At 41.3% G+C, this 27,497-nt stretch overlaps 2 protein-coding genes across 3 annotated transcripts in view; both read left to right on the top strand.

Annotated features, from left to right (window-relative positions):
* Window positions 1–1,311: 1,311 nt before the first annotated feature.
* Window positions 1,312–4,977, top strand: mnx2a (motor neuron and pancreas homeobox 2a). Its single transcript, XM_067410204.1, has 3 exons — window positions 1,312–2,375; window positions 3,096–3,256; window positions 3,909–4,977. Exons 1-3 carry the CDS (start codon window positions 1,952–1,954, stop codon window positions 4,251–4,253), a joined length of 930 nt encoding a protein of 309 aa, XP_067266305.1. The 5' UTR covers window positions 1,312–1,951; the 3' UTR covers window positions 4,254–4,977.
* Window positions 3,986–27,497, top strand: part of cfap65 (cilia and flagella associated protein 65) — a 30,686-nt gene continuing 7,174 nt past the window's right edge. The window contains exons 1-26 of one of the 2 annotated variants that reach the window (XM_067410203.1): window positions 3,986–4,124; window positions 6,477–6,556; window positions 7,750–7,919; window positions 8,511–8,613; window positions 8,840–9,006; window positions 9,196–9,395; window positions 11,107–11,231; window positions 11,318–11,540; window positions 11,633–11,904; window positions 12,205–12,402; window positions 12,588–12,977; window positions 13,757–13,894; window positions 17,424–17,663; window positions 17,936–18,160; window positions 18,237–18,383; window positions 18,799–18,964; window positions 19,428–19,556; window positions 19,851–20,064; window positions 20,170–20,298; window positions 20,389–20,565; window positions 20,652–20,718; window positions 20,816–20,926; window positions 22,231–22,422; window positions 22,760–22,909; window positions 23,009–23,152; window positions 23,469–23,585. In XM_067410203.1, the coding sequence (XP_067266304.1) occupies window positions 6,482–6,556; window positions 7,750–7,919; window positions 8,511–8,613; window positions 8,840–9,006; window positions 9,196–9,395; window positions 11,107–11,231; window positions 11,318–11,540; window positions 11,633–11,904; window positions 12,205–12,402; window positions 12,588–12,977; window positions 13,757–13,894; window positions 17,424–17,663; window positions 17,936–18,160; window positions 18,237–18,383; window positions 18,799–18,964; window positions 19,428–19,556; window positions 19,851–20,064; window positions 20,170–20,298; window positions 20,389–20,565; window positions 20,652–20,718; window positions 20,816–20,926; window positions 22,231–22,422; window positions 22,760–22,909; window positions 23,009–23,152; window positions 23,469–23,585 (4,269 nt within the window). In that variant the 5' untranslated portion in view covers window positions 3,986–4,124; window positions 6,477–6,481. Of the gene's footprint in view, window positions 4,125–5,707; window positions 5,831–6,476; window positions 6,557–7,749; window positions 7,920–8,510; window positions 8,614–8,839; window positions 9,007–9,195; window positions 9,396–11,106; window positions 11,232–11,317; window positions 11,541–11,632; window positions 11,905–12,204; window positions 12,403–12,587; window positions 12,978–13,756; window positions 13,895–17,423; window positions 17,664–17,935; window positions 18,161–18,236; window positions 18,384–18,798; window positions 18,965–19,427; window positions 19,557–19,850; window positions 20,065–20,169; window positions 20,299–20,388; window positions 20,566–20,651; window positions 20,719–20,815; window positions 20,927–22,230; window positions 22,423–22,759; window positions 22,910–23,008; window positions 23,153–23,468; window positions 23,586–27,497 lie in introns of those variants that run through there. The other variant, XM_067410202.1, reaches the window with a different exon arrangement.

Raw genomic sequence — 27,497 nt, 5'->3', positions numbered from 1 at the left:
CTCCTACTTTGTATTGGCCATTTTCAAAACCTCAAAATCCGTCTTCCCAGAAATTAAAGAAAAGAAAGACAAATCATTTTATTATCTGTTCTGCTGTGTGTAAACCCAAGCACTGTTAATGATTGACAGGTAGAAGCCTAATAATTGTCCTTTATCTTCCTAATGAACTGAGATTAATTATAACCTCAAGGTCTTTTCTGGGAACTCACTGACAGTGCTGAGAGCACTACCAGACTTCCCATGAGAAAAACTATTCACAGAGAGAGAGACAGAAAAGAGTGCAAATAACTGAACATTAAATTAAGACAAAAGCAGTTCACCTCAAAAGCCATGACTTTGAGCTATTAATTAAATTTGTCTTCTTTCTCGTTTTTGAATCTTTGCTCAGTTTTTTTTATTCGTACTGCACTTTCTTCCGTGTTGGCACGCTATAGTGTCAGGTCGTTATTCTCTCCAAACGTCTCAGCCCTCGTGCAAATAAACTGCTGTTTCGACATTATTACTGGAAAAACAAGCAGCAAATAACCGGCAGATAATGACAGAACATTACAACTGCAGCGTGTCCGTTTGCGTTTATCATGCTTGTTGATTTATTTGTGCATTAGTATATGTTTGCACCAGATAAGAAACAAGGGTGAGCGAGTGGTCATGCAAACACGCCGCATATAGTGTGAGAAAGCAAGGCGGAATCGCACCTGCGAGCGCGCGGAGTGAAAAAGGTCAACCTGTCCGTGTCCGCCATTGTCCCTTTGTCAAGGTTAGTGTGAGTTAGTTAGCAATGTATTTGAACCTTTAAATATATATTCCACCATTCAGGAGAAACCTGAAACTTAATTTCGAGAAGAGTGGAACTGATGTTTAATTCCTCCTCTGTACACTATGAATTCCTCTTCGATGCTCTAAAGAAGATACTTTAGTCAAGCAGAGTGAAATTTGAATTACCATCTGAATGTGACAAGACAAGGACATATAGGCTATCTCAGATAAACTACTCAGAAGCAATTCATTTCAGATTAGGCCTACAAGATTTTTTATTTTATTTAGATTTTCTATTCTTTTAATAGTGTTTTTTGATGTAGGCTTATTTAAAATATTTCTAACATTGTAATTTTAATTAATAATGAGACTTTATTATTAAATTGCACCAAACATCTAAATCTTAAACATTTTACGAATGTAATTACTGATGTGGAAATTCAAATTTAATTAAGTGAAATAATATTGCCATAACATACACTGTAATCACATTTTCATACAACGAAATAAGAAAAATATAATAACATAGATCACCAGTTGAAATCATATCGATAATGTTAATAAATATGTAGACTATTTGTGATATTTTGTTTGCTAAAAAAAATGTGTGCAGTATTTAGTGTAAAATAACCATTTTTTGTATATTAATCTCAACATATAACACATTTACTTATTGCTGTTTACGTTGATGTTTTATTAATAGCCTATTGCAAACTATTGGTAGACCAAAAATATTTTTACAAAGGACCAATTGTTGTAGGCTAAACAAATGTTTGTGTGGCCAATTTATATATTTTATCAATCGACCGATAAATCGTAAGAGATGTGAATTGTATGGCTTGATTTTGAAATAAATGCGTGTGTAGTGAATTAATTAGAATATATTGGAAGATTCTCAACTATAAGAGCATCCAAATGAACCAATCAGAGAGTGTTTAGGAGGAGCGTGCTAGAGCGCGAGACAGTCAAAAACTGATGCCTGCTCGCGCTCCAGGCAGAGTGTTGCGTCACGGGTATAGAGATGAAAACACAGTTATAGAGAAACAAAATATCCACAACTGTCTTAAAGAGTTAGACAATATTACCAACGGCCTAAGGAAGAGTTAATTGTAAATTAAACCTAGTGTGAAGGAAAAAAGAAACTCTTAAACTAATTTATAACCATATTTTAGCTTGACACTTAAAGTTCGGCTCCATGGATAAGTCGAAGAACTTTCGAATAGACGCTCTGTTGTCAGAGAGCTCTCAGCGGATAGTTCGCGAGGATTCCCCGGGACTGTGCAATGAAGGTGCTGACATCGAGCCCGCAACATGCAAACGGACACAAAACTCTCCTACTCGCGCTTTTCAGCTTCAGACAGGGGTCATACCCAAACCAGGCATGCTAAACATTTCTCACCCGGGATTAACATCACTTTCTCAAGGGTCTATGCCAGGAATGTATCCCTCACCTATGTACTCCATCGCGGCACTTGGATCGCAGCATCCCACCTTCGCGTATTCTGGTTTCGCGCATCCGTACCAGGACCACCTGAAAGCAGCAGCCGTGGCCGGTTCATTTCCGTTAGAACACTGGCTCCGGGCAGGACTCATAATGCCTCGCCTTGCAGACTACAGCGGTATGTGTCCTTTCTGCATACTTACTAGTGTTTAAGTGACTTACTTTAGTATTTAAAAAGTATTGTCAAGCAATTAAACATGTCTTAATGATGCCACTATAATTTCAAAGTAAAAACTGCGTATTTCCATCAAGTTTGCTCTCATTTTCTTTAGTTTTCATAGAAAATAATGTTACAAATATATTTATAAACTTTTATGAATCCAAAAATATAGGGAAAATAACATCACATAAATATATAACATATATATATATGCTCTCTCAGCAAAAACACAAAGTGAACTCACATGCCATAAATATTCTCTAGCATAATTGAATCAGTATTTACTGCTAACGGAACTATAATGTAAGCTTTTTTATTTTCAGTCTTTTCATAGCATCATAAATGACAACTCCATTAAAACAGCCTTCATCCAAAGGAAAACTATAAAGATACACTTAAAACGGTCTGAGCTTCATCAATAAAGTTATCTGGTAGCATTTATTGAATTTTCATTAAGTTAATGGTGCTCTCTGGTGTTTTATTGTCCCGCTAAAGCAATATCTCCCAGCCCTGTCATCAACAATAAACTGAAGTAAAGCTGTTATCATTATCTATTAGGGGGGAGTAACAAGAGGTGAATATGTTCTTGTTTGCTGCGTCTGCTTGGTGTCTTCACCGTATGTCTTTGTTTTTTGGCACGAGTCTTACAGCTCCTTTATCAACAAACTCTCTTCTCAGGGGCACCTCAATCTGGTCTGATTGGAAAGTGCCGGAGACCACGCACAGCTTTCACCAGCCAGCAACTGCTAGAGCTGGAAAACCAGTTCAAACTCAACAAGTACCTATCACGACCCAAACGCTTCGAAGTGGCCACTTCTCTCATGCTGACTGAGACGCAGGTGAGGAGAAAGCAACACACTCTTATGGCTATTCGTAACTGTTTTATGTTTTAACGAATTGGTAGCTAATTCATATGAAATTGTACAATCTCAATTGTACGTTTTCGTATAATCTGCTTATGCCCTACTGCTGGTTAGGTTTAGAGGTAGACCTTTGTACATTTTTTTTAAAATCATAAATTTTTATACAAATCGCATTGTACGAATTCCCGTGAAATCACCACCTCATAAGATAGTTACGTTGTCTCATGAAATCGGATTGGGAGAAAGAATTGCTAAGTGGCCACATACACAGCTGAGGAAAAAGCAACACACTTTCATGGCTATTCGTAACTATTTTATGTTTTAACAAAATGGTAGCAAATTCATACGAATTTGAATCTCATTTGTACGTTTTCATACAATCTTCTTACGCCCCATGCCTGGTTAGGGTCAGGATTAGACCTTCATTAAAGCAAAATCATTACGCTTTCTCATGAAATCAGGTTGTGAGAAAGAAGGGATAAGGTGAAAAAACATATCGAGAACAAAGAGACAACAAAATAATTTTAATCATCATTCAAATAAAAAGCTCCTGAATATTACCAAATGCTAATACCAATGGATCAACCTTTTACGTAAATGATTGTGATGTTTGTTATGTGTTTTCCAGGTGAAGATTTGGTTCCAGAACCGACGGATGAAGTGGAAGCGCAGCCGTAAAGCCAAAGAGCAGGCTGCGCAACTGGAAACAGATGGCTGTAAGTCAGGCAAGAGAGGAAACAAACCCAAAGACCTCAGTCGCTGCAGTGCACACGACGATGACGAGGATCTGGATGCAGAGGAGGAAGATGAAGAAGAAGAGGAAGAGTTCAGAAAATCCATTAATGTAGGTTTATCTCACCCTTCGGACTTCCTGCAGCACAGCTCCGCGCTGAGCTACAGCTCTCATGGCTCCTACTCTGATGACGACCTGGAAGAGATCGGAGGAGACCGAAAGATCAGGCTAGGGTTATGAGGAATTAATGGCATGTCAGTTCATGAATTGGACAGCTAACTACGTCAAGGTTTAAAATCCAGCACCTCAAGACTGAAAGCTGTTGATGTCAAAATTAGGCCCAATGAGTTCATTGTCCATGAATACTCACAGGATGTTTATAGTCAAAAAGTCTTAAATGATTCATGAAAATGGTCTTCCAGTTTATTTGCACTTAATATTTTTTCTTGAAGGCTGCTTGTAAACTGCAAATGTACACTATTTCAAACTAACTTGTTTTTCTTACTCTTTATTATATATGTTAATATGGACATTTTGGTTGAAAAAATAGAAGCTGTTGAACCAAATGAGGAGGCCTTTCCACTGAAAGTCACAGGCCGACACTTGTGCTCATTGATCTGTTGAACACATTTCGTTTAGTATGTAGTCAAAAGTGGATGCTGAGGAGCAGGAAATTGTCCAGAGGTCATCAGTGTCAGCTTTCTTCCAGTAACCATTGACTTAGAAACACTGAGGAACTGGTAAATCCTCGGCAAATATTGAACAAGGGCAAACTGTGAACGGTTCATTAGTTAGTCCATTAGTTTATGTCATGTTGTTGCTGTCTTTAATGTTATTTAACTGTTATAGATTATATATCTAATTTATTCAACTGATATCAGGACTCCGTTTGAAGGATTGTGTGACCTTCAAAGATTGCTGGTAAAATATGTACTTGGAGACAAAGGGAAATAAACAAAATTGAAGATGAGTTTCAGGCATTCTCTCACTTGCTGTCATTGAACCCTTTTTGTTTTTTGAGGATGTGAAAATGCTGCATACAGTACAAATGTTTATGCGTCTGGCTCATGAGCGAAGGGTTTAAAACTGTAAACGAATATTACCCCCCATCCTACATATTCATCGTCCCACTCTCCTCTCCCTTTTAACCTCTAGCTGACAGAGATGGTGATTAAAGCGCAGATGAATCTACAGTGCATTATAAACAACGTGGGCCTGGATATTTATGGCCACAGCCTCTCAAATATGAATTACTCAGGGGGGTTTACTGATAGGCAAATAATTAAGTTAATGAAGGAAAAGTAAAATAATCTACTCCTTATGCTGATGTCACCAGGCCATTTAATTTGAAAAGATGAATTACCTCAATGACCAAAAGAGCATTTTTACAGGGGTGTGGTGTAAGGCCAACAATTAAATATTAAAGCAGAGAAGGTGCAGTGGTCCATCTCAGCCAAACTAGAATAGGACATATTTATATATTGATTAAATGCATTGCAGTGACGGGAATAAATACCCTGCCAAACTATAGGAAACTCGAGCACTCAAAGAGGCAAACTGTGAACATTTATCACGCATTTGGAAAATTGCACCTGCATTTCGATCTCACCTGAAGCTATTGTTGAAGTCCTTGAGCAAAAAAAGAAAGAACGTGTGTGTAGAATGTCCCTTAGCTGTTTCCGTCGGCGTTGTCATGGAGCTCGAATACACAACTGAACTGGGAGCAAAACTTTCAGCATGGCGAAACAAATAAATTGACAAATTTCTATTCAGTTGTCTCGTTTTGTTTGAGATATAACTGTGATATAACTGCTGTGGTAAGTTATATTTTTAGTAGGCTACATAAAAATAACGCGCGTTTTGGTAGAAGGAACAAACGTAATATACGCGCGTGACTGTAAATACTTGATATACATTGTTTTATTGTTTAGCAGTCTAATTTTATGATTGATTTTAACGGAATTACATCATGTATGCAATTTTAACGCCTTGTCAACTTTTAAAAGAAAATATGTCATTCATTTTAGAAATATAATACAGAAAACCCAGCTTATCTTTATCAATAACATTTCATTTGATCATTCTCTGAGGCAATCACCTTTTCCTTAAGGCAAATCACTTAAGCTAATAGAGATGTAAAGAAATGAGTGACAGGGTCATATATTTACACCAGCCTCAGTTAACCTCAGAGTCAGACAGGCACATAACAGATCCTGCTTTTGCAATAAATGTAAATATATCACTTAGGCATGCAGCTGTAATACAGGTATTGCCTAATGCAGTATGGACTTTATATGTTCATAATATCAGTCGGATGAAATTTAGGTTCATCACTGATAAAGCCCCAAATCCTTCAAGTACTACAGCCATGTCTGATTAATCTAATTTAATTTTATATGAAAGCTTTATGAAATATTTTAATACAGCACTATTGACCTCTGTTGGTTTGGTTGTTTGTTTTAGTTGCAATGTTGACAGATAATCCAGTGAATCCTCTGAGCTCAGGCATTCCCTTTGGAGTTGCACACAACCAGCATAGAAAGGTGAGATGTGTTTTGAAAGTCAAAAAATATATACTATAGGCTATAGCATGTTGTCACACTAAATGGGTTAAGTTGACAAAGGAACCTGCAGAATTCTCACTAAAACCATTATATAAAAAACAACACATATAAAATATATAAACATAACATTTTCCACAATAAAAATTACCTTTACAACTTGTAGTTACTTGACGGCTTGCTCCTATTTCCTATTAATTCTATCCTCTATTCTTATTTTTTTGCTCATTATTAGCCTTTTATGTCTACTTAATCAAGTTTAGTTTCTTCTGCTATTGTTTGCAGATAGTTTTTAAAGGGTTAGTTCACCCAAAAATGAAAATTATGTCATTTATTACTCATGCTGTTCCACACCCGTAAGACCTTCATTCATCTTCGGAACACAAATTAAGATATTTTTGTTGAAATCCGATGGCTCAGTGAGGCCTCCATAGGGAGCAATGACACTTCCTCTCTCAAGATCCATTAATGTACTAAAAACATATTTAAATCAGTTCATGTGAGTACAGTGGTTCAATATTAATATTATAAAGTGAAAAAAAACAAAATAACGACTTATTTAGTGATGGCCGATTTCAAAACACTGCTTCAGGAAGATTTAGAGCATAATGAATCAACGTGTCGAATCATGATTCGGATCGCGTATCAAACTGCCAAACTATTCAAATCACGTGACTTTGGTGCTACGAAATGCTGATTCGATATGCTGATTCATTATGCTCTGAAGCTTCCCGAAGCAATGTTTTGAAATCGGACATCACTATATAAGTCGTTATTTTGGGGGTTTTTGGCGCACAAAAAAAATTCTCATCGCTTTATAATATTAATATTGAACCACTGTACTCACATTAACTGATTTAAATATGTTTTTAGTACCTTTATGGATCTTGAGAGAGGAAATGTCATTGCTGTCTATGCAGGTCTCACTGAGCCATCCGATTTCAACAAAAATACCTCAATTTGCGTTCCTAAGATTAACGAAGGTCTTACGAGTGTGGAACGGCATGAGGGTGATTAATAAATGACATTATTTTCATTTTTGGGTGAACTAGCCCTTTAATCATTTGACTGATTTTGCATTGGCTTTTTGCTGTCAGTCTGCTTAAATGCTTTGCTGCCCTCTGCTGGTGTAAAAAGACAACAGACATTATGACTTGCTTACTTGCTGTTTTCAGAGGGTCTCGAGCCTCAGGGCAGGGGGCCTTCAGAAGAGAACCCAGAACTGCTTCTTTGGGGTGGAGACCTGTGCTGAGCTGGTCTGGGAGGGCTGGGAGCCAGGGCTAGAGTATACCAAATCTCTGATCCTTAGAAACACACATGGAAAACTCCAGAAACTCAGCTTCAGGTCAGTCCACTTAAAACAATAACTCATAAAGACCAAAAGTTACTTTTTACAGGATTCAAGGCTTAATGTACTGGTCAGTATGCTACATTCATTAATTTGGGGTAGTTTTAGGGTTTAGTTTTAAGGGTACATTTAATATTGTGAAATGTTATTGCAATTTCAAATAACTGTTTTCTATTTGAATATATTTTCAAATGTAATTTACTCCTGTGATGGCAGAACTGAATTTTCAGCATCATTACTCCAGTCTTCAGTCACATGATCCTTCGGAGATCATTTTAATATGCTTATTTGCTGCTTAAGAAACATTTCTTATCATTATTCATTTTGAAAACAGTTGTGCTGCTTAATATTTTTGTGGGAACCACTATACTTTTTTTTTTTCATGATTCTTTGATGAATAGAAAGTTTAAATTAACAGCATTTAATTAAAATAGGAAATTCTATTATAAATGTCTTTCCTGTCACTTTTGATCAATTTAGTGCATACTTGCTGAATAAAAGTATTAATATTTACAAAAATCTTTTTGTTCCCAGATTTTTGAAGAGTAGTGTTTATACTGACAGATTTGTTTATTTTGTCATTTTCAGACCTCCTGAGACCAAGTTCTTCAGCACACCATTTCCTCAGACCATCCTATTGAGCCCAGGAACATCTTTCTCACTCCCAGTTACTTTTCAGCCTCTTGAGAAAGTAAAGTTTAATTCGCTTGTGTTATACCTTTTTAAACTTGAGGCATTCAATAATCCTACGATTATAATGAATCAATCAATCAATATTCACAGCAAGTATTGACAAATCTTATTTGCATGACTAGAAGACCTGTCATTGTATTGACTTTAGTGTGCACATCAATTCATTATGCAAAAATATATTTTGGATTTGTGTATATTCTTCTTTCTTGCCTTTCTCTTTCTAGAGTGAGTATGTGGGCACTATAGAGTTTCAGGGTAAGGAAGGCACATTCCACGTGTCTCTGCGAGCTGTGATTCCTCATCATGCCCTGGAGGTTCCAGACACGGTGATGCTGCCACCCTGTGCTGCCCAGCACAGCTCCCAAACCAGCTTCCTCTTTCGTAATTCCAGGTAAAGATGTGTTTGCACGTCTAAAGAGCATACAGCTGCCACCTAAGGAATATTTCAACTACCCTGTTTATCACAGTATAGTACTTTTTGGTATTATTTTGAGGGAAACTAGGTGGTCACGAAGGCAGCTGAGTTATAAAGTGTAAAGAAAATAATTTAAAAACCCATGAATGCACATTTTTCCACCAGTAAGCTGCAGACAGGATTCAGGTGGTGTGTGGATCCTCCGTTCCAGCTGTCCCCTGAGACTGGACAGTTAAAGCCTGGAGAAGAATGCAGGGTTACAGTAGAATTCAAACCCCAGCAGGCTTTAGTGTACCAGGCTGAGGCCTGCTGTGCTTTTGGAGATGATGGGGAGAGCAGCTGTACTGTACTTCTGCGTGGGCTGTGTGAGTATACTAAGCTTTTGTTGGACTCTAAATGTCAATTAAATGTCATAGAAGATAGTGACGCTTAAAATTTGGTTGTGCAACATTTTAAGAATTTCAAAAAGCACATTTACGGTGTTTACACTTGCAGTTCAGTTCTCTCGGTTCTTTTGGTCTGGACTTACTAAGAAAATGATACATTTTTTAGTCCTGGTTTGCTTAGCATTTACACTGTCATTTTTAACAATGAATCTTAAGATACAAAACAAAAAAACAGCTTTTTAGCTTACTGAACATCCAAAACAATGCTGTGTGCTGGGCTAAATGCGTTCATTGTATGTGCGTACATATGATGGTATTTTTACCAGCTGAGAACTCACAGAGAGCTTATAAAATGTGTAAAGGAGTCAAAACACCTCCAGGATTAATTTGTTATACACACAAACGAATATCTGTTGCAAGAAGACCCATATCTGACGCCTGTACTGAGCTGTAAAGAGTAACATCGTGACTATGACGAAAAAACAGGAATACTTCAGCATCCTGTCCTTTTTAAGGTCTCATCTTGTGACATTACAACTTGTTTTAGTTTGTTTAGATGTCTTTAGTGCATGTTGCATTCATATTTCAGTAGAACTGCACCAGATTTAGTTTGAAAATGGATCGAGACCCACCTTTTCAGGGGTCTGCTTGTTTGGTGCGCACCAGAGTTTGGATGGCAGCGTTCACACTTATTCAAATGACCCGCAGTAACAGATCAATCGCCCCAGAGTTTGTTTTAATCGAAACCAAACCTGCCAAGTTTTGTGGTCTTTTCTAAAATGTTACAGTACTAAAATCATTCATTTTAAAACATATTTAACAATTCTTTATAAACCTTTAAAAACAGACCTACCATGAGCTCAGAAGTTGTTAATCTATGAAATATGCTTTTAGAGGCCATCAGCAAAATTTTAACTTTATTAAAAATATTTTATTAAAAGCCAAATTTCAGGAGAAGAATTACACAACCAATACATCTTGAAGATCCTCCAATCAGAGAACCAAGGCAAGCAAATCAGGACAAAAGAGTGGCCGTCCACTCCCATAGAGAATTGTGAATTACTAATCAAGTTTCCCTACACTCCCAAAATAAATATATATTTGTGAAAATTAATATTTTGCATAATTTAAAATGTATTGTTTTTTTTTTGTTTTTTTTATAATTGGAACCCTACTATGAATCAAAAGTTTTATATTTTGCCATTGTTCTTTATTCAATTATTAAATTTCATTTCATTTCATTTCATTTCATTTCATTTCATTTCATTTGCCTCATGTGATGATAGTTAATTGCCTCTTAAAGTACAAAGTCTTGTACATTTTTTAATACCTGATTTTCAAATACTTTGTTCTTCAAATCATAGTTTTCAAAGCAGTGATTCATATCAGAGGTTAGTTTGGTTCATGGTGTAGATTTTTTTTTAAGACAAAAAAATAGTTTATTCCAAAGCCACTAATATTGTGTATGTCATTGTTGCAATCTATTACAAAAATAATGACTATTCATTGGTTAGACAGACATATAATCCTGCTCCAAATTCATGCCATTGGTTGAGCCATTGTTGCTGTGCAGGAGGAATGTTAGTACTGCAGAGCCATAGTGTTGCATAGTTGTCACTGCAAATTAAAGTGAGAGAAAGTATTTTATTGTCAAAATTGACTCAGATCACATTTAAATTCCTTTCAACAGCCAAGTACCCCCACCTCCAAATCAGCTCCATGGGACAGGAGGAAGGCTGTAAGGTGCTTGAGTTTGGCAGTGTGGCAGTAGGAAACTCTCTTGAAAAGCACTTTGAGATCTACAACCTCTCCACTGTATGTTTCCCTTCTTTTTTTGCACATTGAATATTTAGACATTACTCAGATATTTCTCTCTCAGAGTCACTCTCTTTCTCCGTTAGGTTAGCACAACATTCAGTCTGTCCTGGCTGAGACGACCCCCTCTGATGGAGTCTGTATTCCACTGTGAGGTGCATGAGGGGAAGATCGCCCCACATTCAGTGTTGAAAGTCCCTGTCTGCTTCTCCCCACTCACAGTGGACAGCATAAGTGTGGACTACCTCTGCCTTACCTGTCATGGGGCAGTAAGTGAAGACCTTCTCAAAGTGTCAGGCACCTGCATAGGTACAATACATAGCGCAACAGTAAGAGCTTTCCAAACATCTGTTTATAATCATATCAAACGTGGTTTGATTGTCTTCTTCTGTCACCTATAGGTCCAGTAGTGTCTCTTAGTACCTCTATACTGGACTTTGGCTGTGTTGAGGAGGGCACAGAGGTCACACACAATGTACAGATCATCAACACCTCTACAGTATTGGCTCATTACCAGTTTGATGTGGACACTGGCAGCCATAGTAGTGTGTTCAGTGTTGATAAGCCTTGTGGCTCTCTGCCAGGCAGCAGCAAACTCACCCTGCGTGTGAAGTTCGGACCACACCACCCTATAGCTTATCACAAGACAATGACCTGTTTACTGTTGCACAGGGTAGGTCTATCTATCTATCTATCTATCTATCTATCTATCTATCTATCTATCTATCTATCTATCTATCTATCTATCTATCTATCTATCTATCTATCTATCTATCTATCTATCTATCTATCTATCTATCTATCTAACTATCTATCTATCTATCTATCTATCTATCTATCTATCTATCTGTATGTATGTATGCCCGTCCATCCATCTGTCTGTCTGTTTATCAGCTTCTTGGTTGAATATCTACTCTTTTTTTTAACTGATTTTCATTTCATTGATAGTGTAGTTCTGCTTTTCTTATTAAAGGAGCCATTGTTTCTGGATTTGATTGGCACCTGTCACTCAGAGCAATTGAAGCCAGCCATTTTAAAGCCAAGACACCTGAGTGTCTACAGATTAAATCTGCTACGAGGGCTCACCTGTTACCCTCCTGACTTACTGAGTGCCTTGCTGGAAGAACGGCGATTAAAACTGGATGAGAGTGGAGCATTGCAAATGCAGGAGGTGTGTGTTTGTTCATCTGCACTCTGATATAACATAAAAATGTTCTTAGATCAACATCCTAATCAGTTTCTAGTTCGATATTTCTAATTCACAAAAAAATAGGGTGTACCACAAAAAATTTAAATCTTCCTGGAAAATATAACATGGATGTGACATCACATAACACTGCTTCTAACTTTCCTTAGATTCCAACAGAGGACACTAACAATACCACACCTCTCTTCAAGCCACGCAGTCCTCTGGACGAGTATTTCCATGTAAATTCAGCACCTGAATTGGAAACAGAACTTTACAACACCTCAAACTCCACCCGATTCCCCATCCCCCATGTTAAAGTTCAGCCCTCTGAGCTCCTTTTTTATGATGGCCCAGCATCTAAGTCAGTCTCCATCACCAACTACACCAAGGGCAAGATCTGTCTGATGTGGTCCAATGGAGCCGAATCCCCTTTCTCCATCTCTCCTCTCTCCTGTGAGCTGGGCCCTCTAAAGACCACAGCCTTCAGAGTGACATACAGTCCCAACCAACAGAACGTCTTCCATGGAGCACAGCTTGAGTGTTTCACTTTTTACAAGGTAATGTGAGACTAAAGGGACATTTACACTGACGGTGATTCACAGTGACAAAGGGACCTGAAGTCATTCATTTTCAAGTTTTCATTTTTTTAGTGAATTGACAAAATGTCTTAAAACTCAGCCAAGTTAAAACTTTAACTATATGCAATTAAGATGTGGCGACTACTATTGATAGTGAAGACAATGAGAAATTTCAAGGTTCTATATAAATGGTTTCTGTCCACATACAGCAATAGAATTTTAAAAATGTGTATAGAAAAACAGTGTCACAGGTTTTCAGCATTATGGCTGTAATGACTGATTTGTAATAGAAGTTCATCTTGTGCATGATGTGATGCATTATGCATGACTGCAATTTATATATGAATGTAAATTACTATGTCCAACTGCCATGCGCATCCAGTTGGTAAGGTCTGAAAACGCATCAATTTTTTGATGGAAGTGATCTCTCGCGCTTTGCTTCAATGAGTGCAAGACATCACTTTCGTTGTCAGAGCGCTGTGCATGTTTTTTTGCCATTGACATGCATTATACAACTGACAGACATCATGCTGTTGTTTTTTTTAAGCAAAACTGAGCTGGTGTAGCTGGTCCACCATGCTTTTGACCAGCAATGCTGTTTTTTTCAGCAGGCCAGTATATAGATTTGGTGACCTCCAGCAATTAAATCGCAGTCAGTGTGTAAATGGGACATAAACTGAACATGAGTTCTGAACATGAAGGTTTAGTGTGACATTAGACCTATTTCTTGACTTGAATTTAGTTTTTGTCACCCCCAGGTTCTGAAGGATCATAGAAATGTAGAGGATCAGACTTTGTGCCCACCCTGGTGCCTTATAGTCAGGGTGAGCGGTCACTCGTTTCAACCTGGAAAGGAGCACTTCATCCCCAACTTCTCTCTTCAACACCCTCAAGTAGTGAGTCTGACAATGGTGACATCTTTCAACATAATGGCTGTGTCCAAAAGCTGAAAAATGCTACCTCCACTGGCTGCATACAGAGGTAGGAAGGCACATCTGAATCCAATGCTCATACCACATACTGTCATCTGATCGATTTCTGAAGGCAGCACAATGTATCCCTCGCTGCCTATGATATCACACAATTTTGTGCTTTCAATTAATCTCTTTAGCCTGATTAGGGTTACAGGCAATCAGGAAATTTCTAGGCAGTTTGGCAGCAAGCTAGTTGGAGCGGGGCTGTTTAGCTCAGTTGGTTTGCCCACAGACCTGTCGAAATGACTGAAGATCTAAAGGTCCCTGGTTCAATCTCGGGTTTTAGCAAAGGAGCCACGACCATGTATTTTTGGTCGAGGCAGTCCAGTGACCAAACGCCTCTACCTAGCCACATCCCACCTTGCCTCTCAGATGGCCACCAGGTAGTGGTGGTTCCATGGTGTAATGGTTAGCACTCTGGACTCCAGCAATCCGAGTTCAAATCTCGCTGGAACCTTTGTAACTTTTTGTGGCAGTCTCAAACCGAGTCAGAATCGGGAAAACATTAGCGTTTAGTGTTAACAATTAGTGTTAAAAACCAAAACCTTCACTGGCTCTTTGCTATCGTGCTGCTTGGCTGAAAGACTTAATTCTCTGCAGCTCTGTGAGCAAAGGTGATCCTTACCAAGGTTTCATGGTGTAATGGTTAGAACTCTAGACTCTGGACTGTAAATCCACTGGCTACCATTTAGTTGTAGATTTAATTAAAAGATTGTGCTTTCGTCTTTAAGGCCCTTCTTGGTCTTGTTCCACAGTATCCGTGTGGATGCTCATAACGCTACCTCTAGGGTAACTCAGGTTGTGCAGCCAACTTCGCTTCTCTGTTTATTGCTCTGGCTTAAAGTCTAAAAGACATCTGGCTTTTTTAGACTCCCTCCCTAAGCACTGGAAGAGTCTCTCTCTTCATCTTAGGTCCACCCCCACTATTGGCATATTTTAAATCCACAGAAACCCACTGCTGTTATTTTTAAATTGCTTCATTATAAATAATTGACTTGGCTATCACAAGATTGTGATCCGGTATCAGAAGGGAGTTCTGTGGTCAGAAAAGCTTGCACCCATGAGGAACGTAACAGGGTAAGTACTCCCAAGCAACTTTTATTACACCTTCAGTTTGTTTTTGCACAAAAAAAGCATCACAATATGTCTTGGCGTTGTTTTTGTCAATTTTTTTTAGGCAATGCTCATTGTGTCTTGAGCCATGCAAATGGCTATGCTTGCAGCCAGGCATCAGCAAGGCCCTCTGTGTTGGCTCATTGGTCAAGGGGTACAATCGGAGTGGGGCTGGTTAGCTCAGTTGGTTAGAGAGTGGTGCTAATAATGCCAAGGTCAAGGGTTTGTTCCCCATACGGGCCACTGTTTTGCTCTCTGGGACCTTCAGCTCTGTGCTTCTCGCAGAAATCCCCAGTGGCCAAACTGCCTGCAGACCTGGCTAAAATAGCTCAGTTGGGAGAGAGTTAGATTGAAGATCTAAAGGTCCCTGGTTCAATCTTGGCTTTCATCAGAGGAGCCACGGCCATGTGCTTTTGATCGAAGGGGTCCAGTGACCAAAAGCCTCCACCTAGCCACATCGCTACCTGCTTCTCAGATGACCACCACTCAGGGAGTGGTGAATCCAGTGATCCAAGTTCAAATCTTGGTGAAACCTTTGTAGCTTTTTGCAATGGGTAGAAAAACAGAGGTGTTGTGCAACTGCTGATGTACCTGTAAAGTGGCGGTGAAATTGGCAGTCTCAGAAGTCGGAATCGTGGAAATGTTGGCTTAAAAAGCAAAGCCTTCACTGGCTCTTTGCTATCGTGCTTCTAGGCTGAATGACTTAAAGGGTTAGTTAGTTAGTTAGTTAGTTAGTTAGTTAGTTAGTTAGTTAGTTAGTTAGTTAGTTAGTTAGTTTACCCAAAAATTATATTTATGTCATTAATTACTCACCCTCATGTCGTTCCACACCCATAAGACCTTCGTTCATCTTCTGGACACAATTAAAGATATTTTTGATGAAATCCGAGAGCTATCTGACTCGTCCATAGACAGCAATTTAACCACCACTTTCAAGGTCCAGAAAGGTAATTAATGACAGAATTTTCATTTTTGTCTGAACTAACCCTTTAATTCTCTATGGCTCGGTGCGCAAAAGCAGTCCCTGTCAAGGTTCCATGGTTAGAACTCTGGACTCTGAATCCAGCGATCCGAGTTCAAATCTCGGTGGGACCTGCTTTTGCCACGAATGTGTGCAGGGCCCTGTCCGAAAAAATCTTTTCAACAGCAGTGAGCCTTAGAAGCTCATCTAGGGAGTGTCCCTTTGTGCCATAAATGCGCAGTCTGTCTCATTATGGAAGCAAGCGTAAAAGGGCGAGGCCCCACGTGGAGACTGCGGGCATCGATCCCGCTATCTCTCGCATGCTAAGCGAGCACTCTACCATTTGAGCTAATTCCCCTGGACGGTGGAGAGACAGTGGTGAGAAGGTGTCCATTGATCTCAAAGACACCGGCGAGGAGTGATCCCTAGCAGGTGCTACAGCGGGATTTCCAATGGGCACCAAGAAAGGAGACCATATTTCCTCTGTGCTGGCAACTTTGCACTGGCTACCATTTAGTTGTAGATTTAATTAAAAGATTGTGCTTTCTTCTTTAAGGCACTTCTTGGTCTTGCTCCATAATATCTGTGTGGACGCTCATGACGCTACCTCTAGGGTCACTCAGGTTGTCTTGTATGTCTTGGCATTGTTTTTGTCAAGGTTTTTTTTTGGCAATGCTCATTGTGTCTTGACCCATGCAAACGGCCATGCTTGCGGCCAGGCAGCAGCAGGATGGTGTTCTATGCTGGCTTGTTGGTCTACGGGTATGATTCTCGTTTAGGGTGCGAGAGGTCCCAGGTTCAAATCCTGGATGAGCCCATGCTTCAGCTCTTATTTTAATCTCTTCAGCTTGATTAGGGTTACGGTTCAATCCCGGGTTTCATCAGAGGAGCCACAACTGTGTGCTTTTTTGTCAAGGGGGTCCAGTGACCAAATGCCTCCACCTAGCCACATCGCTACCTGCCTCTTAGACGGCTAGCACTCAGGGAGTGGTTTCATGGTGTAAAGGTTAGCACTCTGAACTTTGAATCCAGCAAACTGAGTTTGAATCTTGGAGGAACCTTTGTAGCTTTTTGCTAGTTTTCTAGTTTTGATGTTATTTCTAGCAAGAAATTACTATTGTAGTAATTAAATATTTGCCTAGCTATCACCAAAGCTCTCTCTATTTTTTGTAGATTTATTAAACTGTTATGCTGCCTTAGAAACCTGCTTCCACAATGGCTGCTTGCAAAGTCATTCCCTGATAGTCATTTCCTGATAGGCAACAAGTCAGCTGCCTAAGCTTTCGGACACAGCCAATATGCAGTGAGAGAGCATAAATGGAAAGATACAGTATGTAAATACACTTATTAGGTTTAACACCATCCATCTCCCTGCAGGTATTCCCTGCACTGAAACAGGTATCATACCGCAGTATTCTCCTGCAGAATACAGGGGACCTGCCCTTGATCTTCAGACTGGACCCAGAGGAATGTCCATCAGCATGTGTGCTGCCATCCAGTGGTCTGGTGCCACCAGGCAGCCACCAGATCCTCATGTTCAGATGCACTCCATCTCCGGATCACCCTTCCATTATCCCTTTAACATTACAGCTGAATGCCAGCTCCAATCACACACAGGTTAACACTATGTTAACAACAAAAAAAAAAAGTTTCCGGACTGAGTGGTTAAAGCCAATTGGATGAGTGATTAAATGTTTTGAGCGACAGAGAAACACGTCTAGTTAGCTAGAATAATCTAGAATCATGAAAACTCAGAATCTTCACAGAATTATTCTGTTGTTTTAGTCACTCATTTGTCAAACAGAAGTTTCTAAATATTAATAAAAAATGGGAATTTCTCAAACTGAAAGCTGTAGTGCATTTTAATGGTCCATTTTAATTTTTTGTAGGTACTGAATGTGGTTGCTGTAGCAGAGAAGCTTTCCATGAGCATGGAGGAGGGTGGCAGTCTGTTCTTTCAGCCCACAGCTCTGGGCTCCCGCTCTGAACGAACGCTGTGGGTGAAGAATCTGAGCAGGGTGCCAGTGGAGTTCAAGTGGAGGCTTTGTGGAGCTGACCAAGGGGTTCTGTCTGTACTGCCAGACACAGACATTCTACAGCCCAATGAATCCAAGGTCTGGCTGCGTGAGTGTGGTGTTTTTGGACACAGTAGTTTCAATCTTATTGATGAAAGTATTTGTTTGTTTTCAGGTACAGAAGTGGTCCTTTGCCCCAAAGGAGGAAATTATGTACAACATGAAGCCCAGTCTCACGTTCTGGCCTGTCCAAACACCACAATGCAAGAAGTCCCGCCTTACCATTAAAGCTGTCGGATTGGCATCCAAAGGCTCTCTCCAGGTGTGTTACATTAGATTACATTCACACATATCTGATGATCAAGTTAAACAGTGCTTCATCTGGAAGACTCTGTTGTGTACAAACATCTGATAAACATTTTTAGAAAGCAGTTTTACATATAAACAGCCTAAAAATACATCTTCCAGATGAAAATGTACATTTCAAATAGAAGTCTCTGTGATGTATGTATGTGTGCTATCAGGGGATATTGAACATAATTTGAGAATGATCTAAAGAGCATCTTGTGCTTGAATGGAAATAAGAACATCTGAACTCTACTACAGAGTTCACATTATCAATGATTTACTTACATTTGATTAGTGACCTTGGGGTTTGAATGCGTTGGACGTGGACACTTTTCTATAATTTCTATAAAAAATGATCGTCCGTAACTTTCTAAAATTATTCTTCCCAGGCAGAGCACCCTGTTATAGATCTAGGTGAGGTACTGGTGGAAAGCTGTAAGTCATTTGAAGTCCCTCTACTGAACGACAGCCCTTGTGCCGTCAGCTACTTTCTGACCACACAGCAAAGTGTCACTGATACAGGCCTCCTTGAAGACATGACTCAAGATCCTTTGGGTAGGAGACACTTACATTGTCAACTCCCTGTTCTTAAAAAATATGCTCACTGCCTTTTTTCCAGGATGTAATAATACGGATATTAAATTGAAAAGTGACAGAAAAGACTTACAGTGTATATATTTTGAATAAATTTTGTTCTTTTGAGCTTTCTATTCATCAAATAATCCTGAAAAAATCCTAAATTAATATCTGCTGAAATTTCAGCTTTGCCATCATAGAGATAAATTACATTTTTAAATATATTACAATAGAAAACAGTTATTTTAAATTGTAATAATATCCCACAGTATTAATATTTACTATATTATTGATCAGATAAATGCAGCCTTCGTAAGAGATTCTTTTAAAAACATTCAAAACTTTTACAGACCCCAAACATTTGAACAGTAGTGTATTTGTTTTATGTCATATTTATGATTGCTATTTTGTCTTTCAAGTCAATCAAGCTTTATTGTTTTAGTTCTAGAGATGGAAAACGTAAAGGGAACCATACCTGCTGAGTGCAGGCTACCGATCCGCTGCACAGTGAAACCGGCTCGCAGAGCCCATTACTGCTGGACCATCAGTTACCACATCCTCAGTGCCTCTGGTAGCGTACTAAGAAAAGAATGCTGTTTATGCTTTAAACTGTGATTCTGGTGTTTGCATGATATTAGACAATATTGCAACACCTTGCATATTGCAACCTTTTAGTTAGTCCAGTATTGGTCACTACTAATCAGCATTAAGCAATGTGGACTAGCATGAAAACTCATGCTGGTATTTTCTTTTGGGTTATTAACACATTTATCACAAAGTTAGAGTCTATAATATGCCATTTTTCACATTTGAGAGAATTGCTATGAGTAAATTTCACAATATAAAACTTTTTTCTGGTGGCCAGGCTCTGTGGAAGGAGAGCCCCAATCTATATGCCATGTACAGGCCGAAGGAGTGTATCCCATCCTGGAGGTGATGGATGTCCGTAGCTGTGGCAGTGTGGAGGGGCTGAGTAAACTGCAGCTCTGGCACCTCTTTAATCTGGATGCACTCAACACTTATCTACGCAGAGATCCTAGCCCATCTGAGCTCACCTTCAGGGTGCCCACTAGACACAGGCAATACTTTAAACAGAGTATTGTTTTTGTTTTGCTTCAATTAAAACATTCATAAATTCAGAGATTTCTTTCTACACCTCTTTCTTTTATTAAAACCTTCTGCAGTTTTCGACATTGCCCTTCCATTTTCACTTCAGCCATGATGGATTTTAGCTTCAGTGCTGCTCCCCTGGGCTCAGACCCCACCGGTATTCTGCTTCTGTTTAAGAACCCAGGGAGTATTCCTGTTGAGTGGTGAGCATCCATATCTTGTTTACTGATAGTTTACAGTAGCAAATAGTCACACCGACAATATAAATAAATTATCAAAATGGTCTCCCTTAGGTCATTCTTGTTCCCAGAGGACCAACAAATTGAGCTGGAGTACTGGGCTGAGACTGGAGATTTCAGTCCGTCTGAGCTCCACCTGATGAAGATTCAGGAGCACAGGCTTTTCTCCATCTCCCCACGTTCTGGTAAACTCCAGCCTGGCCAACAGAGGACAGTGCAATTCACATACAGGTCAGGAAAAACCACAGTAGTGCTTCTGCACTGAAGTGTTGCTTTAGGATGCACAGAAAACTATAAGGCATATGCTTCTCTCCCAGACATGAATTTGTGGGGACAGATCGTCTTCCTGTCTTGTTGAAACTTTCACATGGAAGAGAGATACTAGTGAGAAAAAAAATATTATTTTCATTACAGCACATGCATAATTTTTTTTAACAAACAATGTGTGCTGATAATTTTAGATTATTCTCGAATCTTTTAGCTGAATTTTACAGGAATAACTGTGGAAAGAGATAGACGCTACATTCACCTTTCCTCCAACCGGCACATCTTTGCCCCGATGGCAATTGGTGGGTTCAGCCCCCCAAAACAGGTTGGTATTGGTTACCTGAATTGACGTTTTATAATACGTCTATATAATAAACTTTTTCTTTTTTTAAAATAGAATCTTACATATAAGTATTATTATATTATATTATATTATATTATATTATATTATATTATATTATATTATATTATATTATATTATATTATATTATATTATATTATATTATATTATATTATATTATATTATATTATATTATATTATATTATATTATATTATATTATATTATTTAAGAGCCCTCCAACAAAGGTCACTGACAAAACATCAATATTTTTTATTATTATTATTATAAATGTATATGTTGCTTGCCAAACATATGATTTCCTCAAAATATATATTTGGTGTATTTTAAAGTATCTACCATTAAGGGCTTACAGGGTCATGCAAGCCAGCCAAGGGGGCCTTAAAATTATTTAAAATAAGACAAAACATGGATTAAAATGAGCTAAACAACTAAAAATCAAGAATAACATTAAAATACTTTTTTAGTCCAGTAAATCACAATCAAAAGACATTCAAGTTAATTGGCTAAAAAGATTGGGATCCCTGAAGAACATTCAGCGCTTAAAGGGTTAGTTCACCCAAAAATGAAAATTCTGTCATTTATTACTTACCCTCATACTGTTCCACACCCGTAAGACCTTCATTAATCTTCGAAACACAAATTAAGATATTTTTGTTGAAATCCGATGGCTCCGTGAGGCCTCCATAGGGAGCAATGGACACCTCCTCTCTCAAGATCCATAAAGGTACTAAAAACATTTAAATCGGTTCATGTGAGTACAGTGGTTCAATGTTAATATTATAAAGCGATAAGAATATTTTTGGAGCACCAAAAAAAAACCTAAATAACGACTTATTTAGTGATGGCCGATTTCAAAACACTGCTTCAGGAAGCATCGGAGCACAGATTAATCAGTTATCGAATTTCAACTAAAATATCTTAATTTGTGTTCTGAAGATGAACGAAGGTCTTACAGGTGTGGAACGGCATGAGGGTGATTAATAAATGACATTATTTTCATTTTTGGGTGAACTAACCCTTTAAAACTTCTGGAATCCTGACATTTAATGGACATAAATTTGGAGTGTTCATAGATTAAAGGAGTCTCTGGATATTGTTGTGGAAAATAGGGGCCTTGGAGTCAAAAACATTGAGAACCTTAGTGGATAAAGTGAATAAAAAAAAATATTTGTATTAATTGTTTAATTATTGGCATTCTAACAGTCATCTGCTAGATATGTGTTTATATTTAATAGTCATAAATATGCTAAATGTTTAATCTGCACAGGTGTATGAACTGTATAATGCAGGCACTCTCCCAGTGAGGTACCACATTGACACCACTCCACTGGAGGAGCTGATGGAGGAGAACTTCAGTCACCCAATCTTACAGTGTCTGAACCCTGGTGGAGAGATCGAGCCAGGCCACACTGCCCTAGTGGAGTGGATTTTCTCTCCACTGGAGGCTAAAACATACAGTGTTAGTTACTCCACAATAACATCCTTCTAAATTTGCTGTGAAATGGAAGTTGCGATAATCTTTTCTTCTCTATTGTGAAGTATATCCGAGTGAAATGGCTTCTGGTAGGGCGGGACTTGATTTTGTTTATCAGGAATTGATTAGATTGTAGGATCCCTGACAGCAACACAGTGTCGGCCCAGATCTGGCCCACATCTGGTCTGTACTGTTTATGCTACTAAAAACAGTCAATGTAGTAACAATTGTTTTTTATCTGAAAAGGCATTGTGGGCAACATTATTATGCATAACATTAAGTGTTTTGTACTGAGTTTGGTGCAAAACTCCATGTTTTATAGGTGGACATTCCTATTCATGTGATGGAGGGGGACAGCATGTTTGTAACCTTTGAGGGCCAAGGCTTTGACGAAAGAGATTCAGAACCCATTCAAGTACAGGATGGACGTATTACTGTGCCTTGCACTCAAAGAATCCCATTACCTGGACAAGTAAGAAAGTGCTTGACGATACAAGTCATATACAGTATAAGAAGTGTTCCACAAATGGAAGCACAAATAATTTGTCTCTCTCTCTCTCTGTGTGTTTAGGTGGTGTTCCTGTCAGAAGAGAGAGTGTGTTTTGATGATATCCCAGTGTGCTCTCGAAGTACACGCATCCTTTTTTTGACTAATGTCTCACACACAGACGAAGTGTTGTATAAGTGGAATGTAACAAGCACAGAATGCCAGAAGGTATGTAGATTTTAAGTAATAGATCATGCAAAATTGAAAATTCTGATGTCATTCCATTTCCAAAGCCATATACTGTTTTTGTTTGTTTGTTTGTTTGTTTGTTTTGTGAAATAATAACGACTTCAAAACTAGTGCAAAAGTCATATGGGCCACTTTTAGGGTTCTTTCAAATTGCTTTTTGGAGCTTGACAGAAATGGAAGTGCATGTTCCTGTTGTGCAGCACAAAAAATATATACAAAATTAGATAACATGGCCACTCTACTCATTATATATTGACTTTTGATCGCATGTGTTTGTTTATAACGTTGACCATAGACTGTAACGATCCGTCCTGAGGGTGGTCGTCTTACGCCAGGGGAGAGTGTTCTCTGCATACTGACAATACAGACCTCAGGCAGCCCCGCTTTCTACCAGCAAGACCTCCTTTGTGAGGTGACAAATACAAAGATACACCAATGAACACATTCACATATAGACACATGATACAGTATGCTTATTTGATAAGATTTCATTTAAAAGTTTAGTAAGATTTAAACAAAACAAAAAAAATGATTATGTTTATGTATATATATGTTTATGAAAGAAGTCTTAATGTTCACCAAGGCTGCTACTGTAAAATATTATTGCAATTTAAAATAACTGTTCCCATTCAGTCGGTCACGTTCGACGTACGTCGGACAGACCGACGAATAGGAATCTCGCCAGAGAGGCCAATCTACTTCGAGTGTAACTAAACGAGCCAATGCACATTGGCATGCAATCATCTGCATCAGCTGCTCACCTCGCAGCGCGGGTATATAATGAGCAGCAGGTGCGTTGCATCTTCAGCTTTTCGCTTCGGAGCCGAACTACTGAGCAAACACGGTGGTTTCTACGAGCGAGTGTTTGAAGAACGGACTTCAACGAGCCAGCTCTCTCTCTGACTGCTCTTCTCGTCTGGTGCAGGAGGAACAGCACAGCAGCGGGGCCGATTTTTTCTTCTTTGCTTTTGTGTTTTGCCTTTTTTATTTGAGCAAATAAGCTGTGTATCAGCGTGAAGGCCGTTTTCACGGCTGGTGACGGTGCGCTTTAAGAGCGCTAAAAAGCTGTTCTCACAGCTGGTAAGAGCAGCGTCTGCAAAGAGAGTGCACACGACAGGCTGCACATTCCCTGTCTGTGCTGCAGCGGCTTTCCCCTGCGTGCTTCGGCACTGAGAGAGTTAGTCCTTGAAAGAGCTTGCACGAGTAGTTCGCGTCTTTTTAAAGATGTCGTTCTACTTGTGTGCTGCTGGATGCGGATACCTGGCGCCTCGGGATGGTCACCAACGCTGTATCGCGTGCTTGGGCTTAAGGCACGCTGAGGCGGCGTTTGTGGACGAGTCATGTACCCATTGTGAGAAGATGACCGTCGCGGAGTTGCGGTCTAGACTCCAGTTCCTGCAAAGGGGCGGAGTCCCAGTGCCGTTGCCTCGTTCCAATCCTCCTCAGCGGGTTGCTTCGGGCAGCGGCACTGGTGACCTGAGGATCACGGTGAGCGCGCTTCCTTCGGGGAACCAACCCCCTAGGAACCCTCATCCCTCCTGCACTCCGCAGCCAGTAGAGCTGCCGGGGGAGTGCAGTGGACCACCCCACAGGTGTGTACCATCCGTATCCTTCGGAGCTCCCCAGGACGACCGGATGTCGATCGCTGCATCGGAGGGTGAGCCTGATACTTCCGCGGATGACGATTCGGCGCAGCTTCCTCCCTCGGGAGTGACAACTGTGCCCGATTCAGACCCGGAAATGATGGCTATGCTTTCCCGGGCCGCCAACAGGGTCGGGCTCGTGTGGAATCCTCCACCGTGTCCCGAACCCGTGAGGTTGGACGATTGGTATCTCGGGGTGGCAAGGGCTGGTTCTCAGCCCCCCACCCCAGTGCCTTTCTTCCCGGAGGTGCATGAAGAGCTCACTGGCACGTGGATGGCACCTTTTACTGCCCGAAACCGTGTCGGTGGGTCCTCCTCCCTCACCACCCTTGACGGCGGGGCAGCGAAGGGTTATACGCGCATACCTCGTGCGACGAAGGTTATGGCGCGGTCAGTGGGTCGTGCGATGTCCACACTTGTGGTCCAGGAGCGCCATCTCTGGCTGTGTCTCGCGGACATGAGGGCTACCGACAAGGTCAGGTTTCTTAATTCCCCCGTGTCCCAGACCGGCCTCTTCGGCGAGAACAGTTTGCCCAACAGTTCTCGACTGTACAGAAGCAGTCTGAGGCCATCAGTCATATCCTGCCAAGGCGGTCAGCTGCTGCTCCACCACCGCCCGCAGCACCTCAGACTGCTCGTCGCCGAGGGCGCCCCCCTGCGGCCGCCCCCGCTCCCGCGCCCCAGCAGCAGCAGCCGTGGACCGTGGAGCCGGTCGCGGTCGGGGCGCCCAGCCCGTCCCGCCACCCCCCAAGAAGAAGGGTGGCAAGGCCAAGTCCAAGCGGCCCTTGGACGGGCAACCAGGAGATGGAGAGGACTGCTCTACAGGAGGTGGTGACCGCACCGCTCCTTCCCCCGGAGGAGGGCCAGGTGGAGAATCTTTTGTTTCCTTCTGTTTTTGTTCCGCCGCTGGCCCAACAGCCAGCGGTACCCAAATTCTCAATAAAAGAGCAGTTTCCTCTATCTCCGGGTCCGAAGAGGGCTCGGAGAGCAGTGGGAGGGCAAGAACCTCACGACTCTCATCCCCCTCTTCTCTCGCCAGCGGACAGCAGCGAGCAGCAGGCAGTCAAAGCCTCGACTGCTCCCTCTGTCCACCCGTGGAAGCAGGTAAGTGTTGCACAGCACACTGTGACGCCGCGTCGGGCCGCCTCGCAGAGAGAGCCCCCCGGGCCGCGTCCCTGCGTTCCACCTCGCTGCCCCACTGCGGGTGCGCCTGTGGTTCCTCTGGTCCCGCTCGTACGGTCTCTGGGGGCCTGGTTAGCGCTCACCAGTCCGTCCCGCTGGCTCATTCGGACCATCAGGCTCGGCTATGCGATTCAGTTCGCCCGGCGTCCCCCCAGGTTCAGGGGTGTCCACTTCACTGTAGTGAAAGATGTCGATGCCCCTGTCTTGCGTGCGGAGATCGCAGTCCTACTGGCGAAGGATGTGATAGAGCCGGTCCCTCCAGCCGATATGAGGTCAGGGTTCTACAGTCCCTACTTCATTGTACCCAAGAAAAGCGGCGGGTTACGACCGATCCTGGATCTGCACGTCTTGAATCGGAGCCTTCACAAGCTACCGTTCAAGATGCTCACGCAGAAACGCATTTTCGAATGCGTCCGTCCCCGGGATTGGTTTGCAGCGATCGACCTGAAGGACGCGTACTTTCATGTCTCGATCCTTCCGCGACACAGGCCTTTCCTGCAGTTCGCGTTCGAAGGTCGGGCATATCAGTACAGAGTCCTACCCTTCGGGCTGGCCCTGTCTCCCCGCGTCTTCACGAAAGACGACTGGCTCATTTTAGCACAGTCCCGGGATCAGTTGTGCGAACACAGGGATTTGGTGCTCAGACACCTCAGCCAGTTGGGGCTTCAGGTCAACTGGGAAAAGAGCAAACTCGCCCCGGTGCAGAGGATCTCTTTTCTCGGTATGGAGTTGGATTCGGTCGAGCAGATAGCACGCCTCACAGAGGAACGTGCTTGGTCAGTGTTGAACTGCCTGAATACGTTCAACGGCAGGACAGCGGTCCCACTGAAGTTCTTTCAGAGGCTCCTGGGACATATGGCGGCTGCTGCGGCTGTAACACCGCTCGGTCTGCTTCATATGAGACCGCTTCAACACTGGCTTCACGGCCGAGTCTCGAGATGGGCGTGGAAGCGCGGCACGTTCCGGGTGCCAATCACTCAGGAGTGCCGCCGAACCTTCAGTCCGTGGTCGGACCCCTTGTTTCTTCGGGCAGAAGTGCCCCTAGAACAGGTGTCCCGGCATGCTGTGGTGTTCACAGATGCTTCTGCCACCGGCTGGGGTGCCACGTACAACGGGCATGCAGTGTCAGGGGTTTGGACGGGACCCCATCTGCATTGGCACATCAACTGCCTCGAGTTGCTGGCAGTACGCCTTGCTCTGAGCCGCCTCAAAGGCCTGCTACGGGGCAAGCATGTACTGGTCCGTACGGACAACACTGCGACCGTTGCATACATCAACCATCAAGGTGGTCTACGCTCCCGTCGCATGTCGCAACTCGGCCGCCATCTCCTCCTGTGCAGTCGGAAGTTTCTGAGGTCGCTTCGCGCCATTCATGTCCCCGGTGTGCTCAACCGTGTGGCCGACGAGCTATCACGAGCTGCGCTGCCAGGAGAATTGCGACTCCACCCCCAGGTGGTTCAGCTGATCTGGAGAGAGTTCGGAGAGGCTCAGGTAGACCT

Source organism: Chanodichthys erythropterus, chromosome 14 (assembly GCF_024489055.1).
Source record: "Chanodichthys erythropterus isolate Z2021 chromosome 14, ASM2448905v1, whole genome shotgun sequence".
NCBI classification, from domain to species: domain Eukaryota; kingdom Metazoa; phylum Chordata; class Actinopteri; order Cypriniformes; family Xenocyprididae; genus Chanodichthys; species Chanodichthys erythropterus.
The sequence above is the reverse complement of the archived record's forward strand: the minus strand, read 5'-3'. Positions and strand labels throughout refer to the sequence as shown.

What these genes read in the sequence shown, in the direction of transcription:
- mnx2a (XM_067410204.1), top strand. Translation starts at nt 1,952, where the DNA reads ATGGATAAGTCGAAGAACTTTCGAATAGACGCTCTGTTGTCAGAGAGC. An exon ending in TCGCCTTGCAGACTACAGCG is followed by an intron (nt 2,376 to 3,095) that starts GTATGTGTCCTT and finishes CTCTCTTCTCAG; the next exon opens with GGGCACCTCAATCTGGTCTG. An exon ending in TCATGCTGACTGAGACGCAG is followed by an intron (nt 3,257 to 3,908) that starts GTGAGGAGAAAG and finishes TGTGTTTTCCAG; the next exon opens with GTGAAGATTTGGTTCCAGAA.